This window comes from Sylvia atricapilla, chromosome 9, assembly GCF_009819655.1.
Source record: "Sylvia atricapilla isolate bSylAtr1 chromosome 9, bSylAtr1.pri, whole genome shotgun sequence".
NCBI classification, from domain to species: Eukaryota; Metazoa; Chordata; class Aves; order Passeriformes; family Sylviidae; genus Sylvia; species Sylvia atricapilla.
The window spans coordinates 369,781-391,090 of record NC_089148.1 but is presented as its reverse complement, the minus strand read 5'-3'; the positions used below and the strand labels follow the sequence as shown (position 1 = coordinate 391,090).

General features: G+C 38.8%; 1 protein-coding gene across 1 annotated transcript in view; it reads left to right on the top strand.

The window, feature by feature from the left end:
* Positions 1-21,310, top strand: part of COL11A1 (collagen type XI alpha 1 chain) — a 131,921-nt gene that overhangs the window by 95,732 nt on the left and 14,879 nt on the right. Inside the window, exons 43-55 of the mRNA XM_066324568.1 lie at positions 4,980-5,087; positions 5,544-5,651; positions 6,706-6,759; positions 10,174-10,227; positions 10,919-11,026; positions 11,559-11,612; positions 12,520-12,573; positions 12,672-12,725; positions 18,609-18,662; positions 19,127-19,234; positions 19,421-19,474; positions 19,762-19,815; positions 20,306-20,359. Coding sequence (XP_066180665.1) covers positions 4,980-5,087; positions 5,544-5,651; positions 6,706-6,759; positions 10,174-10,227; positions 10,919-11,026; positions 11,559-11,612; positions 12,520-12,573; positions 12,672-12,725; positions 18,609-18,662; positions 19,127-19,234; positions 19,421-19,474; positions 19,762-19,815; positions 20,306-20,359 — 918 coding nt within the window. The remainder of the gene's footprint in view (positions 1-4,979; positions 5,088-5,543; positions 5,652-6,705; positions 6,760-10,173; positions 10,228-10,918; positions 11,027-11,558; positions 11,613-12,519; positions 12,574-12,671; positions 12,726-18,608; positions 18,663-19,126; positions 19,235-19,420; positions 19,475-19,761; positions 19,816-20,305; positions 20,360-21,310) is intronic.

The following is a 21,310-nucleotide window of genomic DNA, read 5'->3' as shown; positions in this document are numbered from 1 at the left end:
CTTCTGATTTTTGCTTTATCCTCTCCCCAAGTAGTGCAGGAGGATGGGGAATGGCCCTCATCACACACTGCCATTCCCACCTCCTCATGGGGAGGACTCCTCACACTCTTCCCCTTCTCCAGTGTGGGGTCCCCTGGCTGTGAGGCACTCCTCCCTGAACACAGTTCTTTATGAACTGCTCCAGCCTGGGTCCCCAACAGGGTGCAGTCCTTCAGGAGCAGGGTGCTCCTGTGTGGGTCCCCCAGGAGGTCACAAATCCTGCCAGCCGAGCTGCCCCAGCCTGGGCTCCTCTCTCCACAGGGCCACAGGTCCTGCCCGGATCCTGTGCCAGTGCAGCCTCTCCACAGCCCACAGTCTCCACTGGGCATCCACCTGCTCCAGTGGGGGCTCCTCCATGGGCTGTGGGTGGATCTCTGCTCCCTCTCTGTTGTGCATTTCTTCCCCACTTCTTAAATCGATTATCCAGGAGGTTCTACCCCTGTCACTTATGGGCTCAGCCATAAGCCATAAGGAACTCTGCCGTGAGTTCCACTGGACATGGGGGAAAGTGTCATCTTCTCCCAGAAGTCAGCCCTGTAGTCCCCTGCTGCCAAACCCTTGCCATACAAAGCCAGTACTCCTGTGTTCCCTTTGTACAACTGAGTAAAATCATGTCGTGCAGGAATTTTCTTTCTCGGCATTTTAAGCTCAGTAGTAGAGTCTGCTTGAAGTTGCCCATTCTCTGTTGTCATTCTTTATGTAAAGAAGTTCTACAAGTATGCACTGGCATTCAAAACATGGTAGAGTTATTCCCAAATGTGAATAGTTTAGATTTTGACAGTCATCTTGTCAACTTATTTCTTTCATTCAGCGCAATTGAGGTTAGAAAAGAATCAATCATCACAGCTATTCATGTTAGAAAAAAAAGTAATGGAGGAGCTGAATTTCTATGTGCTTCAACAAAGCTCTCTTATGTCCTTGCAATTCATATTCAGAATAGAATGCATTAAACAAGGATAAAAAAGCCACACATAATACAGTACAAGTAATACATGGGACTTTAATTCTTAAAATGAATTATTGAATTCTTGATGCCAAAAACCTGAATTTACAGTTTTTAACACTGTGCAGTATATATATATATATATATATCCAAAAGGCACCACAACAAGAATGGAATGGAATGGAATGGAATGGAGTAGGGAGAGTGAAAAGGGTTATCATCTTACCCATCTGAAGAACCTGAAATGTTAAAAGAAAGGATGAATCAAAGTCAAGAAAGCATAGACCAGAATAGTCTCTTCAATCTAAAGGTCATGTCTTGATTTTTTGTTGAAGGAGCCCCTAAGGCTGGACTGAGCTCTCAGGCACATGGTTCAGGTGCAGTGACCCAGAGCCCTTGTGAGCACGCACAAAGCAGCCAGTACAGGCAGAGCTGACGTGTGACACAGCCCCCCTTTGCCAGCCAGCACTGTCCACACAGGAGCTGTGCCACTCCTGTCATGGGTGCTCAAAAAGACACATCACACAAGATGTCAGGCAGAAGCACACACCTTATTTAGTGACAGTTGTCTGTGTATTGAAATACCTATGTTTGAATTGAAATTCAGACGATTCATGTTTGTCTGATTCTTATAGGGTGTGTATAAGTGTTTTAGTGTTCAGTGTTTTAGTTGAAAGCATCAGAGCTTTTTGAGGAGGATGTCTCAATTATCCCCGTTTACCATCCTTTGGTTCAAATCAAAGCTCTCTCAGAGCTCATGAATAGTATTCCTTTCATGTGAGACTAAATTGGTAGAGAAAATCCAGGAACACTATTAATGCTCCCCAGCTAATGGGAGTTCAGTGCCAGACTGAAATCATTATTAATTACAGTTCAGAAACACACAGAAGTATGGGTATCAGGAGCACACTACCAAGGACTTCAGTTCATAAACCTGTTCCTGTTGGAACATAGAAACAAACCCTTTGGAGGCTGAGAATTTTTTGCATATAGTTTTTCTAGTCTTTAAGACATAGATGCAGCAATAGCAGTAGTTGAGAGTTTGAAGGGCAAATTTTTTAATTCTTTTAAATATCATTTGAGCTCGTTATAGCACCAGCAGGCCACTTGAGGTACAAACAGGACCAAGTTGCCCTTAAAGTATTCCAAGAGTCCTCAGTAGGACTTTTTATCTGTTTCATCTTTAATTATTAACTTCTTATCTCAAAACAGTATTCAGTGAAATAAAGGTGTGTAGGTGCTCTTAATACTGGGTTTCTGTGCACCTTCAAGCAGCACAATTAAACCACAATTGCTTGCTTTTGTTTTTCACAGAAGCTCACAGCAGACCCTGAGCATCAAATACTCCGAAAATATTTTCCCACCTATTTTTAGCCAACAGTGGGTACACACAGAAGTGTAATTGTAGTGGAGTCTTCATTTGCCATGTATAATAGGAAGAGAATCCATGCCACTGGCTGACTTTCCTCCAGTTCCCTGTCAATACCAATTGTTTCTAGCTAGCATATAGAGTCAATTATACACTTTACTTGGCTGCTGCGTACATCTGCAAGCATACCAAACAAATGACTGCTCCAAATACTGTGCATGCCAATTACTCTCTGTAGAGGGATTTGGACAAAAGAAAGAGATGCATGAATGCATGTCAGAGCAAGAAGGGGCTCTGCAGGATTGTGAGGGGGGGTATTTTCATGGTTTGGGATTTTTTTTTTGGGGGGGGGGGTGGGTAGGCTGTGGTTGTCTTTTTGTTATTGTGGAGGGGGGGGGGGAGTTTTTTAAACAGTTCTCTTTTATCTGCTCTATTTGTTGCTTCTGTTTGTTTTCTTCCCTCCTACTACTACTGTGTGGAATGCTGAATCCTGATGAGAGAAAGCTCTTTGGAATGTCAAGCAGTCATTTTTCATTTGCTCATTTAGAAATAGGATGCTCAAATTAGACTCAGAATAAGCCAGCTGTGGGCTACCCAATTATCAGTACTGAACTATCTAGAGCTATCTTCATCTATTTGACAACATTTTACAGTCATGGGAGCCTTCACTTGTTGAGCATTTTGTTAACTATCAGTAAAAAGTATTGCTACTACTATGCAATGTATACAATAGGTATCATTACAAATCTCCTCACAGGAATTGAGATAAAACCAAGGTTGCTAATGAGTTTATAGTCTGTAGAGTGGCAATACAAGACAAAATATGACACTTCCAATCTGTAGAATGTAAAAAAATAAATTAATACAAAGATTCCAGGATATGAGCACCACAAGACCAAAGGTTAACATGTAGTTTCATAACGTAAGGAACTTGTTTCATAGTGAGATAGTGACCAGAAAAAAAAAAAAAAAAAAAAAAAAAAAAAAAAAGTAACACAAAAAGAGAGAACAGACTTAAGAAGCTCCTTAAAATGCTTTTCTGAGTTGAGGCTATAATTTTATGTGTTCTTGTGTGCTCAGAGGTCATTCTCTCTGAGGAGCAGATCCTTGAAAACAGAAGGTGTAGTTCCTTTTCATAACTCATGTGAAATGCAAAGATAAATGTGAAAAGTTGGCTGAATAAAAAGAGCTACTGGAAATCATGGCCTCTGTTAGTGTCTGCTGTCTGACACAGGAGAGATCTATGAGTTATTTGGGTTTTTTCCTCTCTATTCTTGCATCCTCCTGATGAGATAACCTAAAATTGTTTCACTTATGAGAGCTGACAAGATCAGAGACCATGGTAGTATGGCTGTAGGGTAATGACTTTTTCTTGTTGAATTCACTGAAGCCTTAGGAATTAAAATAACAGAAATAGGACAGAAACTTAGGCAGCCACCCAGACTTAAAAAACTTACAGTACCTGGAAGGATAAAGTCATCTATGATTTCCATACAAATACTTTGAACATTCATGCAAATTTAGACCTTACTGAAATAACTTGCTAAAATACTTCGAGAAACCATTCAGCACTCTCATCTGTCACATTTATGTGGAGGGAAAAGCACCTTAATATGAAATTAGTACTAGTTCTGCTAATGAGGTCAGTCTGGGACAAGTATGTCATGAGTAAAAGCAAAATAATGGGGTCCTCACATCTTAAAATTCCAATATCTAAAAGACAGCAAACTTGATCTTCCTTAAACATGAAAAAAAGGCTATTTAGAGTCTCAGGGTACACTACCTATTACTTTTCTATTCATTGATCTATCATCCTGCTTCTATTATTTCAATCAATGAAGTGAAATTACCAATCGTAACTTTGAAATGCTGCAAACTATCCTGAAGGTGAAAAACTGAAAAGTTGAGGTAATATTTTTTTGTACGGCAAATATTTAACAGTACTCTTAATGCAAAAATTGTAAATTATTTAAAAAAGAGAAAACAATCCAGTTTTGTGGGTTTCAGTACATAGTGCCTGTTGTTTCACCTTTAATATGTAGTATTAGATTTTTAACTTTTTCTGTGCTTATCTAAAGATGCCTATACTTAAAACACCTCCTCTGTGGAACACACTAAATTAGTCACTATATCTGAATGGATTTTTGCAGAGGTGAGTTGAAATGCAGAAATGTGATGACAGCAATGAACAGCACAAAACTTTACTAAAAATTTTGGCTGTGATGTGGCTTAGTTCTGTATTTTGATATGATGAATATTCTTTCATCAAAATGGTATGTTAATATGTTTTGAAAATGTAGAGGGAAATAAATTCTTGAAAACAGGCCGGTTTTAAGGACACTCTAATTATGATGAATAAATACAGGAAGTGGTATTTACAGAAAATAAAATTAGGAAGTGTTATAATTAATAATTAATAAATAAGTTGTATGAACTGTATTGAGTATGAACTTCAAGTGGGCCCTTTCAGCCTTTGTTCTTTACTTGCACACATGACGGAGGCGTAACCTTCGACCAGCTGAACTCACAGTGATAAACAGCTTCTCTGTGACTTGCTGCATGAAAACCACCTCCTGGACATGACCAGAAGCCTCTCTGAGTTCCTTTGTGCTGTGTGTCTTTCCCCAGGGCTCTCCAGGAGAGCGTGGAGCCGCAGGCACTGCTGGCCCCATCGGTCTGCCAGGACGCCCTGGTCCTCAGGGGCCCCCGGGGCCCGCCGGAGAGAAGGGTGCTCCTGTGAGTAACCAACTTCTCCTGCATCCCACCCTGGTGTTCCCCTGCTCCCTGTGTATTCTCAGAATAGCCAACATACTCATTTCAGAGTTACGGAGATGTATGTGGTAAAACATTTCTTATCCTGCTCTCTAAGATCAGGAAGGGTTAAACCTGTTAATATCACAGCAGGGAGTGGGAATAAATCAGTCTTTCGTTAAAACTTTGTACCCAGACACTCTGCATTAGAGTACAAGTGTATTTGACATCAGCTTCCATTATTACTTCAGATAATTCTCTTATATATTCTCTTCACTTGATAGTTTTCTTTCTCTTGTGATGTTTTCTAGTTTGTTGGGGTTATTTTTTTGAGAAGGGTGGTTTTTTAAATTTTGTATTGGTACCGTGGCTCCCTGTACTGAAGGAATTTTCACTACTCTTGTGTGATAATATGGATTGCTTAATTTTCTTCAAAACCAGGGTGAAAAAGGTCCCCAGGGTCCAGCTGGACGTGATGGAATACAGGGTCCTGTAGGACTTCCTGGTCCTGCTGGTCCTAGTGGTTCTCCTGGAGAAGATGGTGACAAGGTGAGTCATTATAATTGGTACTCGTGCATCTGGGAGAAGATCTGTCAATACAGATCTTTGTAGCTTTCCTCACAATAAATAGGGTCATGAAGCAAGGAATCTTATCCCTGCCTCACCCAAATTCCCTCTGCTTACCTCAAAAAATACCTAAAAACCTCTTCTATAACCAAATGTCTGAGGGACAGATGCCATGGGACATTAGGATTTGTGTTAAAGAATAACATTTATCCAAAGAAACAAGGATGAAAGTGTGACAAAATAAGGCAAGTGATGCAAAAATTGGGTTTTGCCTGTTTTAGAAACTTGGTCTACTGAATGAGTGAGATGAAATGTCTTCAGTAATATACACGGATTCAGAACCACCAGAGGCTGTGCTGATAGGTTGAGAGTGTCAAAATAATCATGTTCACAGCAGAGATATTCTGTTGTCCTCTGGCAGAATTTAGAATTCGGCACCTTTCAGGATCATCTGGTGTGGTTGCTTGACCCAGCACTTCTCTTAGCACAGGCTAAAGGTGAAGATTTCAACATTCATTTTTGTGATGCATGAGTGTTTTTTATCCCACAGACAATATTTTCTGTGATTTAATTTCATTGCCTTTATTATTGTTTAATGAAAACATTATTTTCTAACATGGTTTCTTGGCAATTTGAATAATTTTGAAGTTTTGAAATACTGTGCACTCCAGTGAGAAGCAGTTGTTCAGTCAGAAACAGTTATGTGTGTCTGTAAATCAGGGTACTTTCATTATAAGTTCATATTGAAGGTGACATGAGCAACACAATTTCCTTTATTTAGAGCTCAGTTGCATTATACTTCAAAGCCAGGTCTTGTTGCCCTTTTCAATTCAACAATCAATATCTAGATTTATATGACATATTATTGATCACTGCAGAATTGCTCCCTTTAGACTTTTACACTTGAAGCAGCAGCATAAAACACAGAATAATAATATCAAAGGGGACATTTAGAGATACCATGATACTGACTGACTTCAGCTAACTGTGAAGGAGACCATTTTAAACAAGTTTAACTTTTAACTTTCAATTACAGGGTGAAATTGGTGAACCAGGTCAAAAAGGAAGTAAAGGTGACAAAGGAGAAAACGTGAGTAGCAAAATCCCTTGTGCATTACATCTGTTCTTTATAAATAAAAGGTATTCATGCATGAAGTATGTAGGTAGCCTTGCTACATAAATGAACAGAAACAAAGACACACTCCTAAAAGGTTCCTTCCAAATAATTTAATGCAACACTAGAGGTTTGTATTAACAGATCCAGGCGTGTATTTGGTATTTCTCATATTCCTAGAGCTCACAGAATAATTACGAAATATAAACTACATTCTAAAGCACCCTTCTTGTGTCACTGAAATTCCTCCATTCTGAGGAATTTGAACTGGAGTGACCAAGAATTCCCATATGTTTTCCTACTGTGTTGTACTTTACTGACTGAATTGTGTGAACATACCCAGCTTTGGCTTCTTAGCCATGAGGATAAAGACTATGGAGACTCAGTAGAGGAATCTATTAATGTAGTTTTAAAAATTTTAAAGGGTATCTAATTCTTGGGGAGCGCAATTAACTGATGGCAGATGAAGTGGCTTATACAAGTTTTCATATATTATCATTAGGCCTATTTGTGAACCTAGGACTAATCAGGTTTCTACTGTTTTAATTTGGCATTTTTCTGTCTTCCAAAATTAATTCTAAAGTTCAAGCACTTCCTTTTTTTAATTTAGGCCAGACATATAAAATTAAGCTTTTTTTCACTGTGAAATTTGAAGCTAGAGAGACTAAAACTAGCATTTATTTATTTCTGTTTGATTGTGGATTCTCTCCTAACAATTCAGAATGGGATGTTTTCACTTCTGTTCAATTTCAAGATAAACTGGTACTTTACTTGAATACTTTTCTTTAAGACAAAAATTGAGAAGTAATGACAGAAAGATCCCTTTTATTGTTGTATTTCAGCACTGTTCCCAGTTAGCAAAGCTTTGAACTCAACACAGGGGTATTCATGGTGAAGTATATTTATCTTGAAAACAGTGTGATTTTTGACATTAACAAGTTACAGAACGGTATATTACTTTAAAAATTGCACCAAATTTATGGCTTGCATATTATCAGATTATGTTTATGGAAGGATATGTACATGCTCAAGCAAATCACAGGTCCTAGAATTACAGAATCACAGAATGGCTTGAGCTGGAAATGGGCTTCAGGATCAATGCGTTCCAGCCTCTGATCCAGTTCCACTTCAGGCTTTGCATGTGATCACAGGCACATCCTGTTTTCCCCTTTGCCATGCCTCTTCATTAGAGATGCTTTGCATCAGAGAAATTCAGGGAAAAAAATCCACAAGCTGCACTCTTCTGTTCAGATAATTTTACCATAGCTAGTTATGCTGAGCATTAGACTGTGACCACAGTTCCCATAGTGAGTACTGATGTATTTGGGCTGTTCCAGCAGACCTCCTTTACAAATTAAATGTCTGCAGCATTATCATTTGAGAATGTATCCTGGACTCCCAGTCTCAAGGTTTAATGCATTTGAGAACATTACGTATTTTTCTTGAAATACAGGATTCACTGTTGAGGCCTTAGTTGAAGTGAATGTAATCCCAGTTGAAGTCACGTGTCTTGAATCTCAAGTGCAGTCATTGAACCCTGACAATTTCAGAATGTGTTTATTTTAAATCTGCTTTCCTTTCAACATGCTGACAGATGCCTGTTGGGGCAGGGAGAAAGGACTTGGTCACCTCTGAAAAGTTCTGAAGAGAAAGTACCCAGTTCTGAAATCACAGGACATAAAGAACAGATATTTACAATCTCAAACCACCCACAAAACGCCTTGGTGGGCATTAAGAGCCTGATCACAGCAAGGATCCTGATCAAAGAACTGATTCATCTTTGCTGTTTAAGAAGAGCTGGAAAAATCTTCAATTCCCCATTGAAACTAACAAAGATTTATTTTTGTGGGTTTGAAAATACTGTGCCTAACTATGTTGGCATATTCTAGCTAAGACAGCACAATTTTGTTGTTGATGTGCTGTCCTCTCTTGAACTCCAAAACCTCTGCAGTTATCACAGCTGCCTTAGTTAACTGAAGATTCTCTCATCATTCTGATCAGTCCTTCTCCATTTGCCCTCCAGAGCAATGGAAAAAAAGAATCTGGCCTTGTCTCCAAATAACTCCTCATTAATCAATTGCAGTATGTTCCAACAGTGCTTTATATCAAAATGGGTTTTTAAATGAGTTTAAAAATGTGTAGGCCTCATTCCAGAGCCTATAAAATGAAGGAGCACATTGAAGCATCTCAAAAATTGTGGAAAAGTCCATGCATGCCAAATCCCTTTCTCATGGTAACACTTCCCAGTCAGCTGTAGCATTCCTCAGAGTCCTTTCATTTAGATATGTCACCACAGAGGCTAGAAAGCTTTGGTTTATGTATTGCCATCAGGTATGGGACAAAACTAAAACTGTAAAAGAGAAGAAATACAGAGCTTGATGCTTCATACTTCCTAGAAAATAGAATGCTCCAAAATATATACAAAACCCAAAGAAGTAGACTACAAGACTTAAGAAGTCCCTTTATTTAATTGCCCTTATAAAGGGCACAATAATCTGATTTTAGCCTGAGTGAAGTCTATAAATCCCAGCATTATTCTGCTCTAAACCAGAATTTGAAGCCTAGAAGTTGCAGGCAACTTGGCATCTGAAAAAGACTAGAATTAGCCAAGGCCAGGTGTTAAGTTTTGTGCCTTCTTAGTTCACCCTTTATCAGTCTACTTCCTCTAGTGTTGCAAAAAGAAGATTCAAATTACCACATCATTTAAACCTCATCATAAAGTAGTATCTTGCATTCCTGTACTCTGATAGCTTCATTATATCACATCTGCATGACTGACTTCTAATTATGTGCAAAAAAAGATGTTCCTCTCAGAGACTGGGTTTTTTTTGCCATTCTGTTGAAAAGAGACTTAGTGTCAAAAAGAATGTGATTCCCAGTGCTCAGCAAGAACTTGCACTTTTTCATGTCTCCTGGAGGTCAAAATAAGCTTTGTTCCACTGCAAAAATAATTAGCAGTTTCATAAAAAACTACACCAAATAATAGGCATTTTTATTAAAGATAGATTTTTAAATGATGCTTTAAAGGTTGAGGGATATTTTGCATAAATCCCATTGAAAGTTTTGATGTTTTTAATTGTGAAAAGAAATTTTCATTTTGATTCATGTTCACAGAGTTTCTATTCTGAAACTATTCTATCTATTCATTAAAAATCAGCTTCTAGCAAATGCCAGCATTGTCTATTGTAGGTGTGAAAATTTGAGGTTTTGAGACAGAAATAGTTTGTACTGAATGGGAAGGACTAGTGAATGATGCTACACCCTCTATGGAGAACCATGGAATAGATTGTCATCTTGCTAGTCGGGTTTTTTCTCATGTCTGTATTTGGCTTTAATCTCATTGCAGATGTCACAATCACTAACTTGTCCTTTTGGATGTGTTTGTTGCAGGGTCCTCCGGGTCCCCCAGGTCTGCAGGGTCCTGTTGGAGCCCCGGGTATAGCTGTAAGTCGCTCCTTCAGAGCCAGCCCCAGCCTCAGCTGAGACTAACTTCTTTGAACTTTTGCTCCTTACTCAGGAATATATTTCAAAACACCACTTACAGCTCTGCCCCTGCCCACTTACATGCAGTTCTTTATTGTAAACAAGCCTGCAGGGGTGTTACTGTATGGCAGATTTACAGCAGGGCAATAATTTGACAAAATTATTAAAAATTAAATACTGTAAATAGTGAATAGGGGCTTTCAGAACTTGTTTGATGGTGTGTTTGGCAGCTCAGTATAGATGCAGTTAAAAGAGAGTTGTCTTTTTAAAATCCACCTAATACCAAGTGAATTAATTCTTATTTTTATTTAGAAAGCTCTGAATCCTTTTGCCCTAAATATTGGCAGAACTCTTTGCTACTCATTTTTACATAGGTATTCAACAGCTAGAATGTTTATGCAGATGTGATAGGGAGGGGGAATTCAGGGAAAATTTTTGTGAGACATGCAGCACTAATTGATCTCTATTAAACCAGAGCATGTCCTGGTATTCAGTTTGTGTAACAGATTTCATCCAGACGAGATGGTGAACATTAAAGACATCTGGTGTAATTTTGAGCCCTTTTGTAGCTGTTTTCCAGCCATTTCCATGGAGTTTTTCCTGTTATTGTTATCAGAGCTGTTATAGTTTTGCTCTTCATTGGTTCAAACAGGGAGGTGATGGAGAGCCAGGCCCAAGAGGTCAGCAAGGGATGTTTGGGCAAAAAGGTGATGAAGGTCCTCGAGGCTTCCCTGGGCCCCCAGGCCCTATTGGCTTACAGGTAAGTTCTTTATTATTTTACCTTACATCTGTAAGAACACTGATTTTTGTGTCAGAAAGTTAATGACTACTGTCTTCCATTAAATAAATTATAATTAGTTAATTAGAACTGAAGGATCTCATACTGATGGGGTTCAGGCATAAACAACAGATTTAATGCAGCAGGACATATATATATCAGAGCATAAATTATCCAGACTCCCCCCTGAGCTCTGGATAGTCCTGGCAGTGATTTTAAAATCACCCAGTATAGCATTTCTGAGTGCGTTTTTGGGGGGAACTTTTCCCCCCAAATTTATTGTGTCACCTAGTTTAAGCATCCTGGGACTACCTACACATTTATTGTACTATGAAAAACTCCCTTTCCTTTCTTTCCATTTTAATGCAAATAGGTCTTCTTCTTCTTGTTCCACCATCCTGCCCCCACACAAGTTCACAAGTTTGATGTGTAGATCTGATTTACATTGCTTCATATTGATTTATAACTAGTCGTTCCTGGGACCCTGCTTATAGTATTCTTCTCTGTTTTATAGGGTCTGCCTGGCCCACCAGGTGAAAAAGGTGAAAATGGTGATGTGGGCCCAATGGTAAGACTTATTCCTCACTTGTCACTCTGAAGGACATAAATATTCTCCATATATTATTGTCTTTTCCCTACAGCTCACCATTTGATAAGATACTTCTGAACTTGGTGACCGAGTGTGAAATATTTTGTGTAACATAAACTCTCCCTGGGATTTACTTTGCTTTCCTACGTCTATCCCCTCACCATTAATATCAAGATTTATGTAACATGAGAAAATACTGAAAAATAGATAGCAAAGCTGAGGCTCTGTGTGCCTGAGACAGGACAGTGACAATCAAGTTCAGGAAAGAAAAAAGCAGATACCACTGCACCAGAGAGTCTAGAGCTGCCTTCCTGAAGTTCAGGCCATTGTTATTAACATGCAGCATCAGGTGCTTGCAGGCCAGACAATGGTAAACACCATTTGGCTCTGTTTACTTTCCCTGGGTGATGCATTTTCCAGCTGTTTCTCCTGCTGACAGAATGCCTTGTGGGATGTTCCTGACTGCCATGCAAGCTCTCTACTCTCCACATAAGCCTCCAGCACCTTGTGCCAAGTCTGCATGCTTCACTCCTGCCCATCTGCAGGCACCAGGGTGGAGTTCTGGCCCAAGGCTGTCACAGACTCCTCCCAGGGTCTCTGTCAGTGGGCTGGGCATGCAGGGAACCTGTGGGGAAGAGCAAATGCCCACGGGGTCCTAAGTCATGTCCAGCTCAGGTACTGTGTGACACAGCCTGCATCTCCTGTCACCTTGTGAGCTCATCCAGCAGGCAGCAATCTTGCCCTGCTCTTCCTGGTGCATTGTGAAGATTAAAAGCTCCCTACAGATTGATTATATTATTTTTCATTATTCAGGAATTCTCAATGATTGTAACTATATTCTATCTGTTCTATGATTCTGTCATATCACATTGTCTTTTTGATACAGGGTCCACCTGGCCCACCAGGTCCAAGAGGTCCCCAGGGTCCCAATGGAGCTGATGTAAGAGTCAACTTACTTCTTTGTCTTCCTAATTAAGTAACAAGCAGTCGATTTTGGAAAACAATTTTTGGGATAACAAATGTCTTTTATCACTGTAGGGTCCTCAAGGCCCCCCAGGTTCAATTGGCTCTGTTGGAGGTGTTGGTGAAAAGGTGAGTGTGGACAGAAAACATTGGAATAGGAATGCTATATGACATTCATTCATTAAAATTATTTTCATTGCTAGTTCTCTGTTCAGAAAATTGTCTGCCAGGATATGGAGTGAGTTTTTGGGGGATTTTTTATTTTCATATTTTACCCAAGGAACATGCCAGATTGTATCTTTCATGTACTTAAAGGAAAGATGAGATATGCAGGGATGTAAGGGCTTTTATTCTGTGATTTATTTGAAGCAACAGAGTAAACTATTATATAGTGCAAGCAAAAAGTTCAAAAGAGAGTCTTAAAATGCTTGTTTATGTTTATTCTATCAAGCCTACGTGACCTTGACCACATCACCTATGTAAGCCTTTTGCTGTAATGTTACAGATTTAACGTTAATTTTTTCCTGAACTTTGGAATGGGAAAGAAGATTCTGAGGGGAGCATTAGATGGAGGAAACAAAATAGAAATATATTCCAGGCCACTAGATAAATTCCTTGTTGAGAAACTATGTAGATTGCTCTTAAGTATTTAATGATTTGCCACAGAGTATGACACATATTCAAAGAAACACTGATATCCGTGAATCCTAGAAAAGACATCTCTAGGAATGTCAGTATCAGTAGCTTTTCAGAAAGCTTTCCATATTATTAGCTTTTTAGAACATGAAGCAAGATTTCCCTTTTTCTAACTAAAATAGTCTTTTAAAAGAAACTTCAGGTGTTTCATGGGTTTTTTTTCCTACATGTCCATCGACTAAATCAGTTGCCACTGTTCTGGGATGTGGCAAAGAGCGAACTAGAATGATATAGCATAATATTTGGTTTGATGGAGAAATACCCTACTTTGTCCTTTGAGACCAGAGGGTACTGACTCCACACAGATGTCATTGTTTCAAGCTGGCAGTGCTTCAGTCCAGTGCTTCTTTCTCAGGGTGGGGCTCTGAGCATCAGCTCACCTCTTGAGAGCATCAGCATTCTGGTATTTTCAATCTTTTTTCCCCAAAATTGCACAAGACACACACAACTCAGTGCCCTCCTGCGTGACTGCATTATTAACAAGGATATTCCTTCTAATGTCCCAAGTTCATGACATTGTTCATCCAGTCTACTTTAAAAAAGATCTTGGCCTCATGAAGGGCTGCAGGATTTGGTTCTTTCTCTCTCAGAAGTGTATAAAAAATGTGGCACAATCTAAGAGTTGAGAGAAATAAAAAAGTTACTGGGAAAATGGAGTCTATGTGTCAGTGAATACAGAAAATAATGGGCATTGTGGGAAGAAAAATTTTTCCTGTAACCACTACTGAGAAAAATGTTAATTATGACAACATCCAGGGTAGCACCAATTATATTCAGCGCTTTAAAAAAACCCACCTTGCATAATATAGTGGCCCGTTGAACTTGACAGGAATTTTGCCATTGGTTTCAGTCACCTCTTTAATTTTCAGTGTTTCATGATCAAATTATATTCCAGTCATTTTCTAAATATGTTGCCTTATATTGAACTAGTTCCTCCTTTGTTTCTCCCTGCAACTCATCTGTGTGATTTAGAATCACTATTTGTGATGATTAGGCCATGAAATTTAATTCAAGAACATGAAGTTCAGACTGTTTATCACTTGGTTGTCATTTTTTATTTCCTCTAGCTTAATATCCCATACTCTCTGCATTCACAAAGAGAAGCTTCCAAGTGTATTATTTTGAAAGTTTATATAAATTGTAATTTCCTCCCTCCTCCTCAAGTGTGAGTACCTGCCAGGGTATTTTCCTAGTTAAGATATCTTCCTTCTTAACTTCAGTTCCATTTAAAGAGATTTCAAGCTGAGATATCATCAAGAGTTGTTTTGTCAGGGGGAGTTGCTGCAATGGGAGGACAGGTCATGCTTTTAAACAAAACATGCATTTTTTTCTTTTCCTTTTCTTCCCACACACTTTTCCCCCAGTGTTTTTCTTATTATGTCAGCATGCTTTGGCCTCTGCACCCCTTTCAGGAAAGAAACACCATACTGTGGATAATTCAATGCAGTGAGTGTAGAATGTGGAAAAACACTTTGGCTTCATCCCTGTCACTGTTGAGGAGAGAAGTAGGTATGCTCGCTTGCATATTTTAAAGGCTTGGCCAGGAGATATTTTTTAATTAATACAGGGGTTTCAAAGCCCTCTTATCTTCTGGCAGAGAAAAACAATTTTTGTCACACTTAGAGCCATGCATTTTTAACCAGCTTGTTGTTTCCTCTGCTCTGCACACAAGGGCCTGAATGTTCAAAGGCATCAGCACTGCAAATTCCTGTAGCCCTGCATTATTAATGCCATAACCTCCACCGAGGCCTGGCACTGACACTCAGCAGAGCCTCTTAAATCCAGTTGCTGCACCAAGAGCAGTCCCTTTCTTCTGCTTTTAATTAATAAAAATGGAAAACCAAATTGTACCTACACCTGCCTATCTCTAATTTGATATCAAAGGTCTAACATGCAGATATTCTAAATAGCTGGGAAGTTGCCCATGACTTCTCTAACCTGTGCCTTAGAATGTACATAAGAATTTACAGCAGAGGGAAAACAGACCAAGTAATGGTAACCCAAACTTCCACAAAACCTAATGAAATAAAATTTGCCTTTCTGATTGCACTGAGCACCAGGCTGTTCTTCTACCCCTTCTCCCTTCCACAGCACATTATAAACCATCAGAATTAGAGGGCAATGCCAACCCAGCGTCTGCAGAACCTAAGCATTCATCCTAGCCTCTCAGAGTTCAGACCTGGTTTACTGCATGAAAAAGTTTGGTGTTAGAAAACCACTATACTCATCTGGGTTTAAATTTCTTGCTAACATACTGTTCTAAAAGACTTTCTAAAGTGGTACACTAATAATGAGTCCGACACATTAAACAAGTGAGATCAACAGTTCTCATGCCTAATCATTGATTTACACTGCAGATGGAAGTGAGAGGACAAAATCAATTGAGTATCCTGGATCGAAGCTTGGAAACATGTTTGATAAGTGTTCATGGATAGTTTTATGTGTGCATCTCATTTTTACACACATCTGTGTGTAGACACTGCTAAGGTGCATCTGCGACAGTTTAGGCTACTTGAATATCCATCCTAAAAAATTACTTCTAATGAATTTACATGGTCTCCTGACTATGATTTTTCTCACCCTTCTCCATCTCTCCAACATGCTTACAAACAAGAGCCTCCCAGAAAACACAGCCTTTAGAATTTCTCTAAATTAAATAAGTAGCTTTCCACAACCCAGTCAGTTGCAAAGTTGCCTCTCATTGTTATAAAATGAAACACCATGTCCCAGAATTTAACCAAAAGGTGGCAGCCTTCCATCCACTTTTTCTGTGCTTTATATGGACAGTTCTCTACAACTGATCATAAGGAAAACAACACTTTCTAAACCTTAAAACTTTTAATAATGTTTTTTAAATTTTAACTTTCAAACTACTTTGCCTAGCTTGGTAGAGACCAATCTGCTTGCTTAATCCAAGGAGGTTTTCAGAATTGATCATGTCTGCACAGTGACATGACCCTTTCTAGTTTAGGATGTCTGTCTTTCCTTTTTGAAATTCTGTTAGAGGAAGGCTTTGCCTAAGAAAGACCACGGTAACTTTTAAAAGATCTGAGTGCCTAACAAAAGAGAGAAAAATCTCCAGTGATGGAATAAATCTCTTATTAAATCATAAAATCTGTTTCCCAACAGAACATGAAATATTTCCCATGGAGAAGTTGCATCAGATTCTGAATTAATGCCATTGTTACTAAAAATGAAAAGAAAGATGAGGCCAACAATAGCTATAGATTACACAGCTTTTAGCAGCTATAAATATGCACTCTGTAAATATATATCAGCTACAATCTTCTCCATCAAAACATTGTTTAACTCCCTTAACAGTTACCTAAGCCAAATAGAGCATTTCGTAGTACTTAATACTTGGAATATTAAAATCACTGTCAGATAAAACAAAGACTGCATGCATACGTGGAAGAGACACATTTTTTAGTAGAACAATGATATAGAAATATTAATGTAAGATGAAACTTGAAATGGTCTCATCTTTCACATATGCCCTTTAAGGGAACATCTTGACATTTTCTAGCCCTTCCAATTTCTCAGTTTTCCACACTGCTGCTTGCTGGGGAGCTGCTGTTCACAGAGCCAAGGTCACTGTGTGTGCTGGAACAGGCACCCCCAGTGCTCCCCTGGTGCTCCCAAGTGTGGGTCAGAGGGAGCCCAGTGTTGCATGATAGAATGAAGATGTGTTTGTCAACAGAGAGGGTAAGAATTGTGTTGTAAATCAAATGTGGATCCTCATAAATTACAATATCATTAGGCAGAAAGGCACAAAAAGAACTCTCTGTCTGAGAAGCTGCCAAGGGGATTACACTGCACAAGTGCTTGTCAGCAAAGGCTGGGCACAATCCATGCTTTTATGTCACTGCTTTATTTTGTCCTGCCATGGACTCACCTTTGGAAAGGCTCTATATAGTGGACTCTCTGGATATTAGGGCTACTAACTCGAATAACAGATTTTTTGCTGATTCCAGACTTCATTCTCTGTTGCTACAAAAATCTCATTTGATTGATAGTAGGCATGGACAAAACCTCAATGCTAATGATGCTGCAGACTCAGTCAATGCTGTGCAGAGAATAAGGCAATGGAGATTATGAACTCTCCTAGAAAACATATTAATGCTTATTGACCTGAATCATCCACTACAAGTTTAGTTTTGTTTTAAAATGAATGCTACATCACTGAAGTAATACATTTGCATTTGAACTCAATACCTACACCATAAGTTTTGGTTTAAAATTGTATTTTATGATTTATAGTTTTATACTGACCACGTGGAAATGACAGACATGCATGAATTAACTGAATTGTCGTAAAATGAAGAGGGGTGTGCAGGTCACACAGGTTAGGAAGGATACACAAATTTATTCCAAGTCTGTGAATTCACTAAATTATTGGGTAAAATGCATTTCCAGAACTGAACTACTCTTGTTCATAGATGTAATTATTAGCAACATTCATTTGGTTTGGAAAAAGAATATATTGGAGGGGGGGCAAAATTCCTCCCGTTAGCAGTTGGATTGAAAAATCCTTTGGGATAGGAATATGTATTTCTTATCTATGCACTCCATAACAATCACAAAGCATATTCTGTTATTCTTCCATGATTTGTGTCTCTGTGATGCTAATAACTAAATATTCTACTAGCAGAAGAGTTTTCTATATAAGTTTATACATCAGACCACTGAGCTAGAAAATAATTGTTCATAACTAAACTTTAAAATGAAGAATTGAAAAGACAGTCCTTGAGATAATACAGTGTATTAGCCCAGAAAGAGACTGAATGATCTTAAATGTTGGCTTAATTGTGCACAATCTTTGCCTTGCACAGATTTTCTTTTCATATGGTACAACCTGAAAGCCATCTGCTTTATGAAATAAATTCCATCACTGGGAAACACACAGCACACACCTCTGTAGCCTGTGGAGAATGTTTTTCTAACTGATGCTGTTATTTCATCCTTAAGTTTTTCTTTATATAATATTTTCTTCTTCTGACAGTAGCCATAGCAATAATCACAAACAGGAAATTTGCAGTATATGGGATAATAAAGGGGAACATCTTCCAAAGCCCAAAGGGAAGTTTAGTCTCCCTGGCTCAAGAAAATACTAGTTTGATGTATTATCTCTCAAATTTCAGACTCCAGTTCTGCAAAACCACATACAGAACTCAACACCCTCTAGGTAGACCAAATAAAAAACAGTTCTTATAAGCTGTTTATGTAAATAAGCATGGGAAGAATATGTAATAATAGAAGTAAATTCATAAAATACTCTCCCTAGTGACTCATAAATTTATACTTATGCATCTATAGGGTGAACCTGGAGAAGCTGGTAACCCTGGACCTCCTGGAGAATCTGGAACAGCTGTGAGTATTTTGTTGTTTTCATTAACATTTATTATGGTGAACTGAGGTATCCGGCAGTGCCTGCTTTGGTAAGCATTTCCTCAAGATCACTTGTGCACTTTGTGTATGTTTTCTTTGAATTTTCAGTGAAGAATTTATACCTTCAAAATGACATTTCTTTCCCTATAATCATAGCCACATCTTGTACTAATGGAGGATGGACACTTTCCAAATGAATGCCTATTTTCCTTCCATAAGTATTAACTTTGGCTTGCATGTTTTTCTTTCTGAAAACAGTTCACTGATGCAAGCTGGGTACAGAATTTGGCACTTGACCTGAGAGGTCCTGATTTCCCACTCACATGAGAGTATTTGTTGAGGAGTGACATGGCCCTTGTCTGAAAAATGAGTTTGCCATTGTGATCCTTTTTTTTTTGGCCATTCCATTTCCAGATGGCATTTTTGTGTTCATGTGTTTTCCACAGGGTCCAAAAGGTGAAAGGGGAGAAAAAGGTGAAGCTGGTCCACCTGGAGCAGCCGGACCACCAGGTGCTAAAGGACCTCCAGGTGATGATGGGCCTAAGGGTAACCCAGTAAGTGAGCTTCATAATTCTAACCCAAACCACTGTGAGGCATTGCTGAAGTTGTGTGAATACAGAACCATAACATTTCCTACAACTGCACTACGTTCATTATATGCTTCATGAAACATTTGTGATGAGTGCCCCCTGTTTGGCAATGGATGACACATCCTGTGCGTTTTTTCCTGATCTATCTAGGGCCCAGTTGGTTTTCCTGGAGATCCTGGTCCCCCTGGGGAACCTGGTCCAGCTGTAAGTATACTTTAAAAACAGTTTTAGGTCCTAGTCTTAGTTTGCACTTAATTCTAAGTTGACCCTGTCTCCTTCTTGTCTGGGGATGAGCTCTTGCCTGTAAAATCCATTGCTTTTCTGTTCACGCATTTCTGGAGGCTTAAAAATATTTAGAAATCTTTTAAAAGTTTTTAAAAATAATGTCCTTGGGAAAAGGCTCTGTAGAAAAATAGTGCTCTTATATATGAAAGTTAGTGACTTAAATTAGCTGAATTTTTAATTTTGTTTATTTTCTTTGAATTCTGTAGGGTCAGGATGGTGTTGGTGGAGAGAAGGGTGAAGATGGTGATCCTGGGCAACCTGTAAGATTTTTCTCTCATTTTATTTCACTTGCATGATCAGCTGATCATAAGGAAGTATCTTTTGCCAAATTAGTGGTTTCTATGCAGTCACACTCTTGAAAATACTTTCAGAGTGAATGCTTTTTCTATCATACTGAAAAATGACTATTTCCTTGCAGAGGTAGAACTGCCTGTATTACAGTAACACAGTTAAGCAAATGCTCAAGTTCTTTTAGAAGTAGTGATGTGTTAAGGGATTTGGGCTGGAGCTGCTGAGGAGCACTAAAATAGAGCAGTTCTGACCATAAGAAAGAAATGCTGCAGCCAAATAATCTTCATTAGCTGAACTAATGAAATTAAGTGAAGATCTTAAACAGTTTCTGCATATTAAGCATCAAAGTTCTGTTTCTGTAGATTGAAAGAGGTTAACACATGGCAGATGTCTGTGGTATTTAATAAAGATGAGAACTTCATCCTTTCTTTCTGCTGAGTTTTTAATTTTCTGTTGCAGGGTCCACCAGGTCCTTCAGGTGAAGCTGGCCCACCTGGTCCTCCTGGGAAAAGAGTAAGGAATATCTCATGCTCTCTTGTACACTCCTCTTTCTGAGCCACAGTGTCCTAGAGAATTTCAGCTACTTATTCCATGCTGGGACATTAATATATGACATTTGTCATTCGTTTTAAGTAATGTAATGAGAGAAATGAATAAATAGCAACAGCAGAGAAAGCTCTTTTACATGGCTAACATGGAATCTAAGAACAAAAAATACATAGGGAAGAATGCATTGCTTACCCATAAAGGTGCTTTTTCTTTTCACTCAAGAATTCAGTGTCTACTGAAAAAGTCTGCTAACAGGAGTGAGTTGGTATGACAGTGATTGCAGACATCATCTTTAGGCACATCAGGGAGCACACACTATCAGGGAGCAAGAAGAATGTGTCTGTTTTGGTGTCTTCAGTCTCAGAAATAAAATAATTTCAATGCAGCTGCTGTGCAAAATTTTGTCATCCTCTCTGCATACAAAATTAACAGGCAGACATTTCTGTCACTTATGAAGATATTCCATTATTTCTAAAGCCTTCGAAGGTTCACAGGCTTTACAAATATAGCTAATCAAACCTAGTAAAGAATGTTTCAGTCCCAGAACTGTAATAGATACATCAACCCTTAGGTCTGCTTCAGAGAGCAGTTAGATGCAGCTTTTGCACTTTAAAAAACAGAAGAAGTGGCATTATTAAATGCATGAAGAAAAGATGCCATCAGAGAGTATTTGTCCTTCAGATCAATATGCAATCAATACAGATCAGCACAGACAGCACTCCTTGCCCATGCTCCTCCCAGCCCTTCAGTGTGCCAGGCATTTGAGCTTTAGGATCTGCTGCTGGGCTGCCTTCCCCGGGAGTAACAATCAGATGTCCACATCACATACATAGAAACCTCCCTATACCAACCAAAAAGTATTAGAAATTTAAAGCTCAAGACTAAGATATATGTTCGTTCTCACCTGGCGGCCAT